The 19,487-nt window shown below is 44.1% G+C and overlaps 1 protein-coding gene across 5 annotated transcripts; it reads right to left on the bottom strand.

Annotated features, from left to right (window-relative positions):
* Positions 1 to 1,845: 1,845 nt before the first annotated feature.
* LOC149301906 (SMAD family member 6-like) lies at positions 1,846 to 18,614 on the bottom strand. Of its 5 annotated transcripts, XM_089483660.1 has the most exons (5): positions 18,560 to 18,614; positions 18,011 to 18,182; positions 11,923 to 12,302; positions 10,249 to 10,344; positions 1,846 to 5,873 (listed from the first exon to the last, which is right to left on the bottom strand). In XM_089483660.1, exons 3-5 carry the CDS (start codon positions 12,296 to 12,298, stop codon positions 5,332 to 5,334), a joined length of 1,014 nt encoding a protein of 337 aa, XP_089339786.1. In that variant the 5' UTR covers positions 12,299 to 12,302; positions 18,011 to 18,182; positions 18,560 to 18,614; the 3' UTR covers positions 1,846 to 5,331. The 5 variants fall into 5 exon arrangements, with proteins under 5 accessions (XP_089339786.1, XP_089339785.1, XP_089339787.1 ...); XM_089483659.1 differs by lacking the exon at positions 18,011 to 18,182 and having other exon boundaries at positions 18,560 to 18,613; XM_089483661.1 differs by lacking the exons at positions 18,011 to 18,182; positions 18,560 to 18,614 and adding an exon at positions 18,462 to 18,547.
* Between the last annotated feature and the right edge of the window lie 873 nt (positions 18,615 to 19,487).

The following is a 19,487-nucleotide window of genomic DNA, read 5'->3' as shown; positions in this document are numbered from 1 at the left end:
ATAGGCCTGCCTTTGCACTTTCTTCCTTGATCTTTCTTAGTAGTTCCAAGTCTGTGAGGTTTTCTGCTAGTACTAAGATGTCATCTGCATATCTTAGATTGTTGGTATTCCTTCCTCCTATTTTCATTCCTCCTTTTTCTGTGTCCAAGCCTGCTTTTCTTATATGTTCTGCATAAAAGTTGAACAGATAGGGTGAAAGGATACAGCCTTGTCTGACCCCTATCACAGGGTTTATTTTTGGGAGGTTTCTTCAGAGATTTGCCATTGCCATTGCTATCCTCTGGGGCTGAGAGCATTATCACACAGTGGATTTGCATGGCTGAGCCAGCATGGAAACCCTATTCTCCAGAGTCATAGTCCACGGCTCAAACCACACACCACACTTGGCTCACATTCTCAGCCAGAGAGCTCTAGTGCCTCCACAAACTACAATGCAGAGGGCTCCATCTCCTGGCAAGAACACAAACCTCCACCGTGAGAATCCCTTCATTCTGGAAATCATCTGCAAGATGAGAAAATTCCCTTTGCACATGCTCAGGGGTATTCCTTTTATGCATCTTGACATCTCTGAACATGCTCAGAGGCACACTTGTTGCGTCCGCTCACCCACTGGGAAGTTTTAAACCCTACCGTCCAAAGTCGAGGTGATCATGCTAAAAAGCGATTCTGGGAATTCTAGTTTAGATAGTATCTTTCCCAAGCTCTGCTAAATAAAAGCAACCATCTTCAACCACAGCAAATGGAAACCTTCTTATAGCTCTGCATATGCTCAAAAGGCAGTCTAATTTTTTTCCCTATTCAGAAGCACTGAATAAAACCCACACATTAAATACAAAGCTGTATTTAATGGCCCTGCAATTGTTTTTGATATGCATGGTAAATGTGGAGGGTGCTGTACCCTGTTGCCATACTGGGATTCTGGGAGTTATAGTCCTACAAGTCACTTTTCCAAGCTCTGGATATAAACAAAAGTAAGGGGAGAAACTATCTGAACTGCAATTATGGCATGTGGGGGCATGTTTAAATATTTGAAGGGTTTTTTGTTTGAATTTATGTGAAGGGGTGCCACATTGGGGATGGAGAAAGCTTGTTTTCTGCTGCTCCAGAGACTAGAACACGGAGCAATGGATTCAAACTACAGGAAAAGAGATTCCAGCTCAACGTTAGGAGCAACCCTGACAGTAAGAGCAGTTAGACAGCGGAACATATTACCTTGGAGAGTGGTGGAGTGTCCTTCATTGGAGGTTTTTAAGTAGAGGCTGGATAGCCATTTGTCAAGGGTGCTTTGGTTGTGAGTTCCTGCATTGCAGAGGGTTGGACTGGATGGCCCTTGGTATCTCTTCAGACTCTATGATTCTATTATTCTAAGGGTCTGGAAGCCATGCCCTATGAGAAAAGACTTAGGGAGCTGGGTAAGTTTAGCCTGGAAAAGAGACAGTTAAGAGGTGATATGATAGCCCTGTTTAAATATTTGAAGGGATGTCATCATGAGGAGGGAGCAAGCTTCTTTTCTGCTGCTCCAGAAAACGGGACATGGAACAATGGACTCAAACTACAGGAAAAGTGATTCCAGCTTAACATTAGGAAGAACTTCCTGGCAGTAAAAGCAGTTTGACAGCAAAAAACGTTCTGCTTTGAGTCTGGTGGAGTCTCTTTCCTTGGATGTCTTTAAGCAGAGGCTGGATGGCCATCTGTCCGGGATGCTTTGATTGGAAGTTCCTGCATGGCAGAATGGGGTTGGACTGGATGGCCCTTGAGGTCTCTTCCAGCTCTACGATTCCATGATTCATTGCCATGATTACAATGAGCTTTTGACTTTGGGGGAAAAGAATACTATGACAAATATTTACACTTTTAAAAGCAATTTAATTGTGAATATAACCAAGAACAAGCCCTTTACCTCTGGCTATATGAGACACACACCTGTCTCCATCACCAGCATCTCCCTCCCCACCTTATTGTACTTAAGGAAGAAGAGTTCTGTGTAACACCAAAATTGGCTCCCTTCCTGCTTTGTGACATTTAAGCCTTGATCCTTGGCTTCTGTCGGCTTAAAGAGTGGAGGAAATTGCAACATGGCATACAGCTGTTATGCAAGGTATTCCAAAGTGATAGACTTGAGACATAGCAGTGATCCTCAGAATTTGGTCCTAGGAATTCTGGGAGCTGAAGTGCAAAACATCAGGAGAACCACAATTTGGGATTTACTGCATTAGACGAAACGCTTTGAGGGTGCAGCAAATGTATCTGGAGAGTAGTGCCGTATTCACACCACCCACATAACTCAATTTACTCAATTTGTTTCTCCAGTCCAAACAATGGTATTATGATGCGACATGGTTGTCTTTTGGACTATAGCTCCCATTCTGGTATTCTGGGAGCTGTAGTCCAAAACTATTTCCAAGCTCTAGTTCTAATCCCTCTTCCTTCACTTATCTTGGTGCCTTCTTGAGTCTTTTTTCCTTGCCTCCTCCGGCTCTCCCAGGTTCCTCACTTTCAACATAGTCCACCACATCGATTCATAACTTTCTCCTCCTTCGACTGCATCCTTGAGAGTGATTCACAGTATTGGAGGAAATTTCCCATCCTCCCTTTTATGAACATGCCTCCTTCCCATCTCATTCCGTTCTCCCTTTGGGTTCTCCTACATTTGCCGCCAAACATCCCCATCATTTGTGCGTCTTTCTGGCCAAAGATAAGGGGCCCATCCACATTACAAAATTCTAACACTATGATTCCACTTTAACCATAATGGCTGCATCCTATGGTATCCTGGAGTTTGTCATTTGGAGAGACACTTGCATTCTCTGGCAGAGAATCCTAAATGTCTTTCCCTAAACTGCAAATCCCAGGCCTCCATAGGACAAAACCATGGCTGTTAAAGTGGAATCATAGCGCTACAGTGCTGTAGTGTGAAAGGTTCCTAGGTCACTGTTTTGCTCTTGTAGATTACAAATAAGCATTAAGTACGAAACAGCAAAGCAAAAGGGGGGGACCAAAGTTTGGGGTGAGAGTGTGAAGCAGGGAGGAAAGCATTTCAGCCATTTGTGAACTTACTTATACTGTTATATTGTATATAGTGAGATGGGTACCTCAGGTATTTTGGACTTCAACTCCCATCAGCTCCATACAAACCAAGGTCAATAGCAAGGGATTGTGGGCATTGAAGCTCCTCATTCCTGCATTATGGGAGCAAGAATGGGGAAGCAAAGCCCTGTTCCTTAGCTGCGTTCTTCTCGCCCCCTTCCTTTGCTTTGATATCAAGGGAAGACAGGAGGCACCTGGCGATCTAATGGTACCTCTCTGGGTAGCTTATGTATTTATTATTATTTATGTATTCAAAGCATTTATTTATTGCCTCTCCGCTCATTGAGGCTTCTAGTACTGTTTTCTGACTCCCATTACTTGAACAAGAGTGAGCAAAGGTGTAAAAAAAAATGAAGCATCCCTGCCACAGTTGCTTCTCCCTCGGCCTCAGTGTTCCTCATCTGCAAAATGGAAGTGCTAACTTGTTCCTTTTAGACAATATCTGTAGCATTATCAATAATCACTTGTACAGCCGGCCTTCCGTATCCAAAGGTTCAAGCATCCACGGCTTGAAAATATTCAATATATATATATATATATATATAAATTTCAAAAAACAATCCTTGATTTTGCTTTTTTGTATAAAGGATACAATTTTACTATCCATTATATTTAATGGGATTTGAGCATCCACAGATTTTGTGAACCTTGAGGGGTCCTGGAACCAAACCACAGCGGATGCCAAGGGCCCACTGTATTGATTTGTGCCTGTGTCTATGCCAATACCAGTTTCGGTCTGAGAGTCAGTGGGAAGTAATGGTCTGAGTGTTGGACAAGGAGGCCAGGATTTGAATCCATCCGCCTGCAGCCATAAAAGTCCACAGGGTGCCCTTGGGCAAGTTACACTCTCTCAGCCTCAGAGGAAAGCAATAAGTAAAACCATTCTAAACAAATCTTTCCAAGAAAACCCTACAACAGAGTCACCATAAGCTGGAGCCCAGCTTGAAGCTACCTAACAAAAAAAGAAATATCTAGAACTGTATCTCAGTCATGGGGTGCAGTCAAACTTTGACCTCTCCCATGCACCATCATTTTGTTTTTATAAACCTCAGAATATGGACCCTGTAAATGTGAGGTCAGTATGGCCTATCGTATATAAGAATAACTTTTTAAAATGACACAAAAGGTTTAAGCAGTAAGGTTTTGGGGGCTACCACCTCCTTTGCTCTTGGGTGACAACCCTAGTGCCCCCAACACCCATTTCTTGATATTAGGTTGACTATTTGTGCACTAGGGTTGGTGTTATTCTCCCATTGACTACCTCCCATTTCACACCGTACATAATCCTTAGCAATGTTTTTTTGCACTAATGTTACTCACAAATCGTAATTCCCATGTACCACTGCATGTCATGCTCATCGTCGCGGCATCCACAACTAGCAAGATTTAAATCATACCTTCAAATTGCAGTACCAGTGCTGCATAGCAAATGCGTGAAAAGCAGTCTGAAACCCGTTTAGACTTAAGACATCCTAGACATAAGACATTGCAGGGCTGAGAGTCAGGGACAAGATGAATTTTAGATCATACACTCCAACATTTTGCAGATGAAAACTGGGACACGTGTGACCAAGATAGCAAACGTTATTAAGGAGGAAGAACACACAAGCTAAGAGAAGCTGCAGCAGTTTGCTTTGTTGATCCTACTGGGCAGGGCAAGATTTCACCCTTTCTTTTCTTCTCCTGCTCCTGAGAATACAAACTACTTCTGTATTCTGGTTTGCAGCAACTGAAGTAAGCTGAGGACAAAGGAGGGAGAAGAAAGAAACTGGGACATTTTAAAAGTCAGCAGAAAAGTGGGAGGACAGAGGATTAATTGGGACAGTTGGAGGATATGCTATATTAGTCAGAGCACCTCAGTAGGGCCTTACTTTCCTTGGTACCTAGGTGGAAGCTGCTGAGAATTAACTGGAGGAGATACTGCAGGGTTTTTCCTCCCTGGCTTAGGTCAATATCCTAGATTTTTGTAAAAAGCAGTTTACTGTTAACCTGAGCTTGCTGGACCCTTGCACTACACCTGTCTTGTGACTACCGCTAACTGTGTTTGTATGCTTGCTCCCCTAGCCTACCTCCTCAACCTGTATAATAATAATTCAGGAAAGCCATTGGAAGCCTCTTAGAACCCCCCCTCTCTCTCTCTCTCTCTCTCTCTCTCTCTTTCATCCCCTCCTGAAACCCACTCCAGGGCTGAGAGAGAAGGCCTTAAAGCCACCCCCTTTCCCCCAACTTCTCCCCACCACTCCTTCATCTAGGTGTGTTGAGCAGAACTTCCATCCAACAGGGGCAAGAGGTGATAAACCGACGGGAATAGTGTGGCCCCCAGCCTTTGGTGAAACTGATCCGGACAGCGTGGGTGTCATAAGGGCCATCGTTTGAGCCTGGCCACCCCGGCACAAGGTTGCCGGCTCGCTCGTAGTCGAACACCTTGATGGAGTAGCCTGGAAGGATCTTCTGGACAGTGGGGCCGGAGCTGCCTGGGGGAGCCCCCAAAGTGGGGGAGCAGACGAAAACGGGGTGATCACTGCGGTTGTAGGCCCAGATGCCGTTGGCCTCACGGCTCAGCAGAAGACCCTGCCCAATCTTGGCCCGGGTCCGCTGGACAGCCTGGCTACGGTTCCTCGAGGGAAGCTGGCCCAGGCAGAAGCCGCTGCTTGCCGGGAGGTCGAAAAAGACGTTCACATAATCTTCATGGACGGGGTAGAGCCTGCCCACCCGCAAGCGGTACTCCCAGTAAGCCAGTTTGCACCAGTAGCCATCCCTGAGAGAGCGACGGGAGAGGGTCGTATCTGCAGGTTGAGAAAACAGAGATAGAATAAAGGGTCAGCTGTATTTTTTTTTAATTCTTTCTGTTAAATATAGAAACAGTCTCTCTATCAAAACCAATGGGCCTGAACAGACAGGCCAGAATAAAGCTGCTTTGGGTCACTTTGGAGGTATGCTGTTTAAATGACACACGCATCTTAAGAGGCCAGAAACTGCACCAAAGCTGTGCTCCAGTCCTTAGGACTAGAGCATGGCTTTGGCACAGCTTCCAGACTCTTTGGACACATGCATCATTTAAACAGCATAGCTCCAAAGTGACCCAAAGCAGCTTTATTTTGGCTTGTCTATTCAGGCCCCAAAGTGTACATTTTGGTACATTCTTATTAAAACCAAAGAGGAACTAGATTCTGACCCATCTCTTGCAGCCAAATTCAGCTCTTCCCAAGCCCAACACAAATATTGCCACAATGGTGCTTATTTCTCCTATGAATTCTTTAGCTCTTAACCACTTGTCCTTCCTGAATATGAGGACTTTCGTAGATGGTTGTATGTCCCTTAGCCAAACTGAGCTGGACAGAAATTCTCAGCTATCTCTGCTCATAAACCTCTTCCCAAAAAAGCAAGAACATGAGAAGAGATATGCAGGGCTGTCACTAGGGTGTGCAGGGGGTTCAGACCACACCAGGTGCCCCCAAAATATCTGCCTTTAATAACAATTATTATTATTATTATTATTATTATTATTATTATTATTATTATTTAGGGCAGGGAACAGTCTAATTAAAAAGATTGTATGTACAGTGCTGTGTAAATTTACAGCGCTTCATAAATAAAGGTTAATAATAATAATAATAATAATAATAATAATAATAATATATCCCGCCTTTCCCTTTCGAGGATCTAGGCAAGTAACAACAGAACTCCGCACGCTCCAGAACCCTAACACATATGGGCGAAGCCATCTTTACATGGCGCCCTCCATACGTGGCACATGTGCATGACGCAAGTGTGGTGCCGCATCTGTACCTCCGTGCTCTGCACTTGCGTTGTGGATGCATCTCAGTGCACCAATGATGCACTGATGACATCGTCCCAGTGCGCCAAAAGGAACCCGATTTTTCTGGGTTCTTTTTGATCTGGAGGGACGTCCCGCAGTTTGGCTCAAACGGTGTCTCTCCGGAGGGAAACTGGGCGACTGCACCCTGGACTTAGAGACAGGTATGTGCCGGGCCATAGATTGGTATGAAGTCAAAGGCTTTCACAGCCAGCATCCATAGTTTTGTGTGGGTTTTTTGGGCTATGTGGCCATGTTCTAGAAGAGTTTATTCCTGACGTTTTGCCATCATCTGCGGCTGGCATCTTGAGATGCTGGCGAAACGTCAGGAATAAACTCTTCTAGAACATGGCCACATAGCCGGAAAAAACACCAAAAAATAAAAATATAAATCGGGTTGAGAATCATGCTGTCCTCCAGATATCGCCGGACTATGACTCCCAGCATCCCTGTCATTGGCTGTGCTGGCTAGGACAGATGGGATTTACAATCCAACTATATCTGGAGAGCCTCATGACTCCAGCCTTGATAGAGACAGAGCCTGAAACGGTTCCTCTTTTTTGCCTACAACCTCCAGAACCATCACGTTGTGCAGTCATCTGGGCACTGTGGTCTAAAAAATACGATTTCTAAACTCTAGATTAGGATCTAGATATACTTTAGAATCCACAAAATGGCTGTCTGGTTTAAAAAGAGAGAGAGAGACGGGACAATGGGCTCGGTCAAGGCGTCCTGGGACAAAGCGGCCGGGGATTCCCACGAGGGATGCCTGGGGTGGGCCACATTTCAGTGCTGCAGAGGAGCACGTAGGCTCACAACAGTTTGCTGGACAGAAGCAAAAGGGCGAGCAGACCACGTCTTCAGCTGGGACAGAGGAAAGCCAACCCCGGCGCCAAGCTTGCTCGGATGTGGTGCCATGGCCGGACGCCAGGATCCAGCTCTGCTTTGTACGTCAAGGCCCATTGTCGCTCTGTCCGTGGGCCATGCTTCCTGCAGGACTAGCGGGAACCAGAAATAACAGGGGCCTCCGTCTGTCGGCTGGGTTCCCCCACCCCACCTCGCTTTTTCTGTAGTAGATTCAGGAAGGCCTTCAGCCTCCTGGCAGCCTTTCCTTTTCCTGGAAAGGGGGCCCTGAAGCTGAAGGATAAGATTTTGATTCACATCAAAACCATGCACCCTAGCGGCTATCTACTAAACAGAACCACTAAACAGCCTAAACTCTAAACCAGTGGTTCCCAACCATTTCTATGCCCTTCACCCCTAGGAAATGTTTTATTAATGATTGCACCCCCATAAAAATAATATCATATTTGAAGATGAAGAAGTCTAATTTCAATTGTAGTGAACCCCAGACAGGATTGTATGTGGTTCAATAATGTGGGTGGACAAACAAAGCGTTTAACTTAGGTCCAAAACACATTGCAGAAATAATCCCGTTTGAGACCGTTTTAACTGCCTTGGCTCAATACCAGGGAAGCCTGGGAACAGCAGACCCCAGAGCTCTCTGAAAGTGAAGGCTCACAGAATTACATCTCCCAGAATTCCCTAGCAGTCAAAGCGGTCTCAAACTGGATTATTTCTGCAGTGTGTTTTAGATTTTAGTGCATAAAATCCAAATTTAAATTGAGCTATTGGATTCTGATTTATTCTGGGGGGAAATGTAAACAGTAAAATCAATCCCAGTTGTGAACATCACATTCAGTGACTTTTTTGCTCCTGCCTTTCATTCACGATTTCCCCAAAACATGGAACCTTTTTGCTGACTGCCATCCACAGCTCCGTCTGTGGATTCAGCTGATTCTTAGATTTTGGAGATTATCACACAGGGATTGGATAAGGATGGGGTAGCTCCCCTATCTTTATCCCTTCCGTGAGTGTGATCCCACAAAAAGTTTTCAGATCGCAGTGCTATTGTTTCATCATTGAAGAGGCATTGCATTAACACGAATTCCTAAATGCAAAATGCCAGGCAATGCCGCTTCAGTTACGGGATCTACGCGAAATTGTTTGAAAGTCTTTTGCGTGATGCGTTTTCCGGATGGGATAATGTCCAGATAAGCACAATGTCATATGAAAATCTTCTCATGATCGCGCTATGAGAATGGGAAAAGGACGGGATAAGGACGTTTCGTCCCCCATCTGATAATCTCCTTTGTCTTGACTGACAAGAAGGAACTGAATCTAGATTCACATTGGTCCAAAACACAGTGCAGAAATAATCCAGTTTGAGACTGCTTTAACTGCCCTGCCTCGGGGCTAAGAAATCCTGGGAATTGTAGTTTATTGTGGCACCAAAGCTCTCTGACTGAGGCTGCATCCACACTAGAGAAATAACCCAGTTTGGCACTACTTTAAGTGCTCTTGTTAAATGCTATGGAATTCTGGGAGTTGGAGTCTCTTGTGGGCCCAGAGCGGAGCTGAGAGCATGTGACTTGCCCATGGTCACCCAGTGGGTTTCGTGGCTGGGCAAAGGAAACAATGCCAAAGTACTTTAAAAATTCCAGCAAGCATAACTTTGCGCGCACACTAAAGGCTGCATGGATAAGAAAACAGAGGAGGATTGGTGCTTCCAGGACAGATTACACTCTTGACTTTCACCAGGGGATGACTCCTTTTTAAATAAGAGTTAAAGTATAATACATACATTGACCCCTAGATAAGTCGTCTCAGTTTTTTTGAGGTCAATTTTTTGACTAAAATTTCTAGACTTATACATCAATATATATACAGTAACTGTTTTTTAATTTTAAAAAACCCTTTTGCATAGTGAAATGTTAGCGGTACTTTGTTTTTGTTTTATTTTGTTGCAGACTACTTTTGGTGTTGTGTCAGGAGAAAGATGGTATATTGAATGAATGAATGAATGAATGAATGAATGAATGAATGAAAGAATGAGAGTATGGCATAAAACATGACAAATTCCACTGAATATGTCTAGAAATTGCTTTTTCAAAGTCACTCAAAATGCTAACCAGAAAACACAAGTCATTGCAGCTCCCCAATGGACTAGGCCCTCTGCTTCTGTCCCATGTTTCCACCTCAGTTATGCAAAAATGGCGAGTAATTGCGCAAATGATTATCACACGCAATTGCGCAAATAAAGTGATATCGGAAATACCTTGCTACTGAAATTCAGGAAGTGAAAAGATGTGCATTAATGCTTCTTTCTGACCACTTTAATGGCCGGTTTTGTGGAACGTCATGTGAAATCATTTCGCGTAATTACGCAATTTTTCCGGGATATTCACGGGATAAACTCCCTATCTCCTTCATGTGATAAACTCCTTTCTTTTGCCAGGGGTGGGGGGAAGAAACATTTCCCTGACATTTTGGCTTCTTCTTACCTTGCCATCCTCTACAATTGTTGTCCAAAATGCTGGGGGGTCCTTTCAGGTGTGGGGCAAAAGGGGAGATCTTGCCATAGGGGGGCAGAGGAGTTTCTGTAAAGAATAAGATGAACAAGTTGTTTAGCCCCAGTCACAGGGGTCCTTTGAGCGATCATCTGTAAACTCATACATATGGGGCAATCTGCATTTGTACAATCTGTCTTCGAAAGCTTCTAAAGCTCAGCAGTCTTTGGGGGTAATCCTGCCCCCTCTTTTCCATGCCAGCTCTATCAGGAGGGGCAAAGTCTGGCCCTTGGGGTCCCAACGGGCAGCTCCTGACCTACCCCCAGATCCTCCCAAAGAATAATTCTGCCTCCAACGAAATTTTCTGTCCTTGCATTCCTAGCATTGCAGAGAGTGAGGTCCCAAACACACTGCAGGAATAATCCACTTTGAGACAGCTTCAACTGCCATGGCTCAGGGTTAGGGAATCCTGGGAACTATCATTTTGTGATAGAATTCAAAGATATAGCCCTGTTACTCCATAGAATCAGTATGTAGAGAGATCTTGTAGCACCTTTGAGCCTCACTGAAAGAAGTTGGCAGCAGGAGCTTTCCTAGACCTTATGAAAGCTCATGCTGCCAACTTCATTTTTCAGTGAGTCTCAACGGTGCTACAAGATCTCTCTACATACTATAGTTTTGTGAGACACTTGCATCAGAGATATCTATTGCTACAATAAAGTGCAGTTCCCAGGTTTCTCTAGCATTGAGCCAAGGCAGTTCAAGTAGTTTGAAACTGGAATAATTTTTGCAGCGTGTTTTGGACCTGATTTGTTGTTGTGTGCCTTCAAGTCATTACTGACTCATGACGACCCTGGCGCCTTAAGGTTGGGGGGTCACAGCCCACAGGCTGTAGTCTCCCCTCCGGTGTAAAGTGTCCCATCCTCCCCACAACCCTCCTAAAGTGATGTGTGTTTTAAGTGATATGTTTCTAACTGATGTCATGTATTTGTTAATGGTGGTTGTTCCTCAGCCCAATCCATGGGGAGAAGCGGGTAAGAAAAAATATTATTACAGTGGGTCCTCCACATTCGCTGGAGTTAGGGGCACAGGGCTTTCATGAAAGTGGGAAAAATGCAAATAAAAAAGCCCTATGTTATTAACACCTCTCTAGAAATCTCTAGATCCTCCAGTGCAACATCTGTGAGAGGTTGACCATAGAATCACACTGGAAGTGTTATCTCTAGTAATCTCCAAGTCCTCTAGTGCAACTCTAGGGTCAATTTTCAACAGCGTTGCGCTGGAGGACCTAGTGCAGTGATGGTGAACCTTTTAGAGGCTGAGTGCCCAAACTGCAACCCAAAACCCACTTATTTATTGCAAAGTGCCATGTCCCTCTGGCTTTCTAGTAACCAACTCTGGCAAACTCTATGCAGGGGCGACAGCACATGTGCCCACAGAGAGGGCTCTGAGTGCCACCTCTGGCACGAGTGCCATAGGTTCGCCATCACTGACCTAGTGATTCCTAGAGAGAACATAGCAATCAAGTTTGCAAATAATCAAATCTGCAAAAGTCAAAGCCACAAATGTGGAGGGCTGACTATATCATTATCATCATTATCATTATCATTATCATCATCGTCATCATCATCATCATCATCATCATCATCATCATCATCTACTTCTCACCAGGAATGGTGAGCCGGCTAAGATGGTGCGGGTTGCAACACTGGATGGTGCCCTCGGCCCCAGCGCTCTTGCAGAAGCTCAGGCGCTTGAGTTCGTGGGGATGGCGCAGGTCAGGCCAGCGGTAGAGGCGGCAGAGGAGCAGGGAGGCTGGGAGGCCCAGCTTGGATCCCCGCGGTTCCACCCAGACGCAGCCCGACTCGCCTGCCCCCTTGCTCTCCACCGCCTGCAGCAGCAGCTCCAGCTCCTGGTCCTTCAGCTTCTTGAAGAGGGCATGAGCGGCTGGTTTCAGGGGCCCGTGGCTCTCATCCAGGCCTGGTGCGACACAACGATGCCTCCAGAGCTGTTGAATCAAGCTGGCTCGCCGTGACCGGAACATGAGGCTTCAACAAAGAGCAGACACATCACTCATTACTCCTTCCATTTAAACACCATTAAGAAACCCCAATCATAGAATAATAAAATCCTAGCGTTGGAAGAGACCCCAAGGGCCGTCCAACCCAACCCTCTGCCATGCAGGAACTTCCAATCAAAGTACCTCCGACAGATGGCCATCCAGCCTCTGCTTAAAGACCTCCAAAGAGGGAGACTCCCCCACACTCCCAAGCAGCATATTCCACTATCAAACGGTTCTTAGCCTCAGGCACCTTTTAATGTTTAGCTATAGTTTGAATCCATCGCTCCATGTTCTGTTCTCTAGAGCAGCAGAAAACAAGCTTGCTTCCTCAATATGACATCCCTTAAAATACTTATGCCACACTGGTCCCCCTTCCATTAGTATATAATAAAAGTGTGTGTGTGTGAGAGAGACGGTTTGTTTTGCTAATATTGTTGACATGGGGAAGAATGTGGGGGTATATATTGTTTTTAATATTGATGTTATCAATATATAATAGTATTCTACGGTGAACTCGCCATGGGTCAGCGTAAGAGGGGCACCCCAAAGAAGAGATACAAGGACTCCCTGAAACAACATCTCAGGCTTGGCCAGATAGATCCCCAACAATGGTCCTCCCTGGCCTTGCATCGGGAGGCATGGAGACGCACTATCCATGACGCTGCAGCCTTCTTCGAAAGCTCATGCCGAACGAGCCTCAAAGAGAAACAACAACACAGAAAGAACCACAACCTGGAAACATCACCCAAGGAGACGTTCTGCTGTGCTTTCTGCAACCAGACCTGTTTATCCCAAATTGGCCTTTTTAGTCACCAACGCGCTTGTACAAAGCGCGGGATGCGTCCTTCCTGAATCTTCGTTCGCGAAGCAAAGCCAAAGAGATATAATATATATATATTGTATAATTTATATACTCTCTCTCTATATATATATACACACACACACACTCACAATATATATATATAATACGATATATGTATATCAATTATATATGTTATCAATATATAATATATATTATATAATATTATATATGATATATATATATATATATATATATATATATATATTATAATAACTTCAATATTAAAAACGACATATACCCACACATTCTTCCCCATGTCGACAAGATTAACAAAAGAAACTGTCACATTGACAACCAATGCAAAGCAGGACAAACAAAATAATGTTTTAACAAAAACGCTATATAAATAAAGCATAATAATAATAATACTGCAGCGCTATATCTACAGCAAATCTACAGCGCTATATAAATAAAGCATAATAATAATAATAATAATAATAATAGTATGTGGTGACTTCCTTCCTAGCGGTTCTTGTTTATAGTAAGTTCAACAGACCCATCTTTCTCTGAATCTTTCTCTGTACCTGAAATTCTATCATTGTCTAAACAGTCAAGCTATACTTTTCAGTTTGATATCACACGGTCACCTTTGATGGTTGCTTTTATCTATGCGATAAAGGTAACTTTTCCATATTGTGCCATTAAGCCATTTGAAGCCAACAGACCTACGACAACTAACTATCTTTAATTTCCCATGTGTGCAGAAATGGTAGACTGCCTCGGGAGCTGGAGGATCCACTGGGCTCCACTGGCTAAATGCTGTTACTGCTCTTATTCTTCACACAATGATGGGAATCCTTCTTAAAAGTCATTTCAAAAGTCCGCATCTGGTGGCAGCGCATTCCCTAAGCTGATAAAGTGTTTTGCTCGAAATAGTACTTTCATCTTCCCGTTTCCTCCAGACCCACCAAACCCCCATTGCTTGCATGAAATGACCTCAAGTTCAGATATTCTGTCTACAAGGAGAAACGCTTTTAGGAAGTTCCTGTTCCCAGCTGGGGCCTTGCCAAATGGATGCAATAAACTGGCTTGACGTTTGATGGTGTTTGGAGCTGCCTTGATGGGTTTTTAGAAAGTTCTGCTTCTGATCTGTTGTTAACGTCAGAAATTTTAGAGCCACGCTTTCTATGTTATTATTATTTTAAGATTCAGTTACTGCCCACCCAGAGTCTTCTGCAACATTTTGCTAGGCGATCTCTTCATTTCAACAAAACCAGTTAAATTGCTCAGTAGGGAAGGGCTTTCCATAATGTGCTGCACTATCTATATTTGCTGGTTTGTTTGTTTTTAATAGTCATAGTGTTAATTGCTTGCAGTTCCATTAATAGCTTAAATATATTTTTAACTTTTGTATGTTGTGGTCTGTTTCAACTTTGTGAAGTCAAAGGCTTTCATGGCCGGCATCCATAGTTTTTTGTGGGTTTTTCAGACCATGTGGCCATGTACTAGTAGAGTTTATTTCGCCAGCATCTGTGGCTGGCATCTTCAGAGAATGCTGGCATGGAAGAGAGTGGAGTGTGTGTGTGTGTGTGTGTGTGTGTGTGTACGCGTGCGCGCGCACACACACACACACACACACACACACTGTGGACCCTGAGTTGGGAGGAGTGATTTCCATGTTAACACAGTATACATATACCCCACTCTCTTCCATGCCAGCATCCTCTGGGGATCCCAGCCACAGATGCTGGCGAAACATCAGGAATAAACTCTTCTAGAACATGGCCACATAGCCCCAAAAGCCCACCAAAAACTAAGATATAGCCGTGTTAGTCAGTAGAATTGACTTCTAATTTTTCCACTGACCTAATTGTTCCCATTGGATTGAATGATCTTGATTGATTTTATTGGCCATCGGTTGGGAATTGTTTTATTGTTTTATAGGGTGGGAGGGAGTTTGGGAACTTGAAATGTAATATGTCTCTTAACTATTGTTTCCATGTTTTGTTTTTTGTTTTTGTTTTTTGACTTGATATTATTGTCTTTGATATCTTATTAACCGCCTCGATCCAATACAGGGAGAGACGGGATATAAATAATAATAATAATAATAATAATAATAATTATTATTATTATTATTATTATTAATTTTGGCCTGTTACAGACTGCCAAAATAAAGCTGCTTTGGGTCTCTTTGGAGGTATGCTGTTTAAATGATGCATGCATACTAAGAATCCGGAAGCTGCACCAAAGCTGCACTCCAGTGCTTAGGAATGGTTGACAAAGTGCATTAATGTTTGAAATTTCTTTGGGAAGTGTTAAGAAACTTCAGTGGTTGCTAACCAGGGTTGGTTCCAGGGAATATACAAGTCTTGCTGAAGTTTACTGGCTACAAGTTCATTTCCATAATTCAAAGTGCTGGCTATGAACTTTAAAGCCCTACATATTTATTTGAAATACTTTGTTTGTTTGTTTGTTTGTTTGTTTACGGTATTTATACCCGCCCTTCAGCCCTAAAGGCTCTCACTTGTGCCTTTCTGACTCACGGCGACCCTAAGGCCACAATATCACAGCATATAATGCAGTTTTCTATGCAGGTTTATTCAGAAGAGGTTTGCCATTGCCTTCCCCTGAGGCTGAGTGATTGTGACTTGCTCAGATTGTGGGTTTCCATGGCCAAGCAGGGATTCTAACCCTGGTCTCCAAAGCCATATAAGCCAGCCCAAGTTTTAGGATCCTCGAAGGAAGGCTTTCTGTTCCACCGCAGTCACAAGCTCATTTAGTGAGAACACAAGCTACCTTCTCAGCAGTTGATCCGAGACTCTGGAACTCGCTCCTAAAGGTCTGATCTCTTTCTACTAGCAGGCAAAGACTTCTTTATTTAGGAAAGTCTTTGGCTCTTAATTCATGGTTAGACCTTGCCTTGAATAGTTTGTCCGGTTCTGAGCACCACAGTTCAAGAAGGATACACTGACAAGCTGTATGTGTATCGGCTGACATCTTTAACACTCTACAAGGTAGGTTTTGTAGAAGACGGAGTGAGCTTATTTGCTGCTGCTGCAGAAAATTCATTCAAATGAGAAGAAAAAAGGTTCTACCCAGCTGCCTGGAAGATTCTGAAAGCTGAAGTCCAAAACAAGACAGCTTTCCAAGCTCTGTCGAAAAATTCTTCAACCAGCTCTCCTAAAACCTGTGATCACCCCACAAACCACCAGCTGGAGCACACCATGGATAAATGCATGTGGGATACACAAAGGGCCATGTATTCCCATACCAGCCCCTACCCAGGGCATGTTAGAGTCCCATTGCCAATGCAGTGATGGGGATGCAGTTTTCCCATGCAGTCTACCTCCCATGCCATTCTTGGTACATGACACCAAGATTATCATACCACTACTAACATGAACGGGAGGAGGAGTGATATGAGGGTACTCACTGCCAGTCATGTATAGGAATGCTGATATTTATGTTTTCTGCCTGTTATTCATTTATACTCTGCCTTTCTTCCCATGGCATAGTGCAGTGGTTCCCAACCTTCCTAATGCTGCGACCCTTTAATACAGTTCCTCATGTTGTGGTCATCCAAACCCATGAAATTATTTTCATTGCTACTTCATAACTGTAATTAAATAGGTGTTTTCCAATGGTCTTAGGCGACCCCCTTGAAAGGGTCATTCGACCCCCAAAGGGGTCCCGACCCACAGGTTGGGAACCACTGGCATAGTGGTTTGCGTGTTGGACTAAGGCTCCAGGAGACCGGGATTTAAATTCCCAGTCAGCCAAGGAAACCCACTGAATGGCCTCGGTCAAGTCACACAATCTCAGCTCAAGAGGAAGGCAAGGGACAATCCCTTTTGAATACTCCTTGTCAAGAAAACCTATGAGAAGATCACCATACATCTGAGTCAACCTGAAGGAACGTAACATAACCATTTCCATAAAGTCAAGGTGGCATATACAGCTCACTTTCTACCCATTTTGGCCTTGGACGTTATCAGACAAGGGAAAATGGAAGTATAATCCAATGGCTATCTGAACGCAATCATGGGGTTTCACGTTATTGCATGATAGACTACCACACGCAATTTCAGGCAATGGCAAGCTATTTTTGGGCAATGGGAAGTCAGTTAGAATGCAATTCGAATTCACATAAATTTGCTGAAGTAGCCAATTCACATGGATACATTCTGGACCCACTTTCTTTTCATTCGAAATTAAATTCCTCCCGTGTGATAAACTCCCTTGTAGCAACAACAAACCCGTGAAGTTGGTCAAGCAGGAGATGCATGGCTCTCCATTCCCACTTTATCCTCACAAAAACAGCAACCCTGTGAAGTGGACCACTCCAAGAAAGGTCAATGGTTCTTTCATGCAGCAAATTTCCAAGGGACCAGAACTCAACACTCCCAAATCCCAGTCCAGAACCCTAACGACAGAAACTAAAATGGCTCACCCAACAAGTTTCGTACTAACTAGAAGCTAGATCTCCCCATCAAAAATCCTGTAGAAGTTTGAGTGTTGGACTATGACTCTGGAGATCAAAGTTTGAATCCTGGCTTGGCTCTGGAAACTCACTAGGTGACATTGGGCAAGTCACACTCTCTCAGCCTCAGATGACAGCAATGGCAAACACCCTCTGAAGAAATCTGCCAAGGAAATCCCCATGTTAAGTTCACCTTTGGGTTGCCATAAGTCAGAAACAACCTGAAAGCACACAACAACAACAAGAACCCAGATCTAAATGTCCAAAATCCTGTTGATGACAACCACATTGGCTCTGCATCAAGTAGCATCAAACAGAGCCAGACACAGATAGGATCATAGGATCCTAGAGTTGGAAGAGACCTCAAGGGCCATCCAGTCCAACCCCATTCTGCCATGCAGGAACTTACAGTCAAAGCATCCCCAACAGATGGACATCCAGCCTCTGTTTAAAGACCTTCACCAGACTCCTAGGGAGTGTGTTCCACTGTCAAACAGCTCTTACTGTCAGGACGTTCCTCCTAATGTTGAGCTGGAATCTCTTTTCCTGGAGCTTGCATCCATTGATCCTGGTCCTGTTCTCTGGAGCAGCAGAAAACAAACTTGCTACATCCTCAATATGAGATCCTTTGAAATATTTAAAGAGGGCTATCATATCACCTCTTAACCTTCTCTTCTCCAAGCTAAACATACCCAGCCCCCTAAGTCTCTCCTCATAAGGCATGGTTTCCAGACCCTTCACCATTTTGGTTGCCCTCCTTTGGTCATAATCCTCCAGGCTAAACATACCCAGTTCCCTAAGTTGCTCTTCATATTTCATGGTTTCCAGTCTAAACCACTAGAGTGATAAAGTCTACCCACATCCTGCATACACTCCAATGATCCAGTCCTTGCTTTCTCAACTCAGAAACACCTTACAGGTCAGGGGTGCTTCTAGCCAAGGAGGGAGTCTCACTCACTGTGCAGGCAATGGATGGCCAGAGTCACCTCTGGGTGCAGACCCGCCGGGTGTCAGGGACGGCTCACACCACAGACTTGCTGGCCCAGTCTTTTCTTGGCTGCACATTCCCGCCCCATCCTTCCCCAGCCCAGCCTCTTTCTCTGTAGGCGTCAGAACAGCCAGGGAAGGAAATGGGGAAGCTGGAACAAAACGTTGCTCTGGAGGGGCCTTGGACCAAGACCAGCAGCAGCAGGCGGCTGGAGCATCAGGACTGAGTCAAAATCAGACTGGCTTGACATGCCCGATATGTAAAAAGATCATAGTTCTCTGCCATCCTTTCTACTCTTACCATTCACTTGGATGAAAGAATAGGGGGCATGCTTATCAAATTTGCAGATGACACCAAATTAGGAGGAGTACCCTAGAGGACAGGATCAAAATTCAAACTGATTAATAGATTAGAAAGGTGGGCCAAAGCTAACCAAATAATGTCAACACTGAGAAATTTAAGGTACGGCACTTAGGGCAGAAAAATGAAATGCACAGATATAGGATGGGGGACACCTGGCTCATGGAGACCATGTATGAAACTGATCTAGAAGTCCAAGGAGACCGTAAGTCGAACATGAATCAACAGTGTGTTGCGGCAGTCAAAAAGGCCAATGCGATTTTATGCTGCATCAATAGAAGTATAGTGTATAGATCAAGGGATGTAATACAGTTGGCCCTTCTTATAGATGGATTTCTTATACACGGATTCAAGCATCCACGGTTTGAAAATGTACAATAATGTATAAATTTCCAATATCAAACCTTGATTTTCCATCTTTTTATAAGGGACTCCATTTTACTATGTCATTATATTTAATGGAACTTGAGCATCCATGGATTTTGTTATCCACGGGGGATCATGGAACCAAACCCCAGTGAATAACAAGGGCCCACTA

The sequence above is a fragment of the Sceloporus occidentalis genome, unplaced genomic scaffold, assembly GCF_023333645.1.
Source record: "Sceloporus occidentalis isolate IW3139 unplaced genomic scaffold, rSceOcc1.0.p SCAF_20, whole genome shotgun sequence".
Classification (NCBI taxonomy): domain Eukaryota; kingdom Metazoa; phylum Chordata; class Lepidosauria; order Squamata; family Phrynosomatidae; genus Sceloporus; species Sceloporus occidentalis.
This window is presented reverse-complemented; position numbering and strand designations above follow the sequence as displayed.

Coding starts and splice junctions, on each gene's coding strand:
- LOC149301906 (XM_089483660.1), bottom strand. CDS start 12,298: ATGTTCCGGTCACGGCGAGCCAGCTTGATTCAACAGCTCTGGAGGCAT. Junction 10,345..11,922: donor TAGCCGGCTCACCATTCCTG/GTGAGAAGTAGA, acceptor TATTCTTTACAG/AAACTCCTCTGCCCCCCTAT. Junction 5,874..10,248: donor CAATTGTAGAGGATGGCAAG/GTAAGAAGAAGC, acceptor CTCAACCTGCAG/ATACGACCCTCTCCCGTCGC.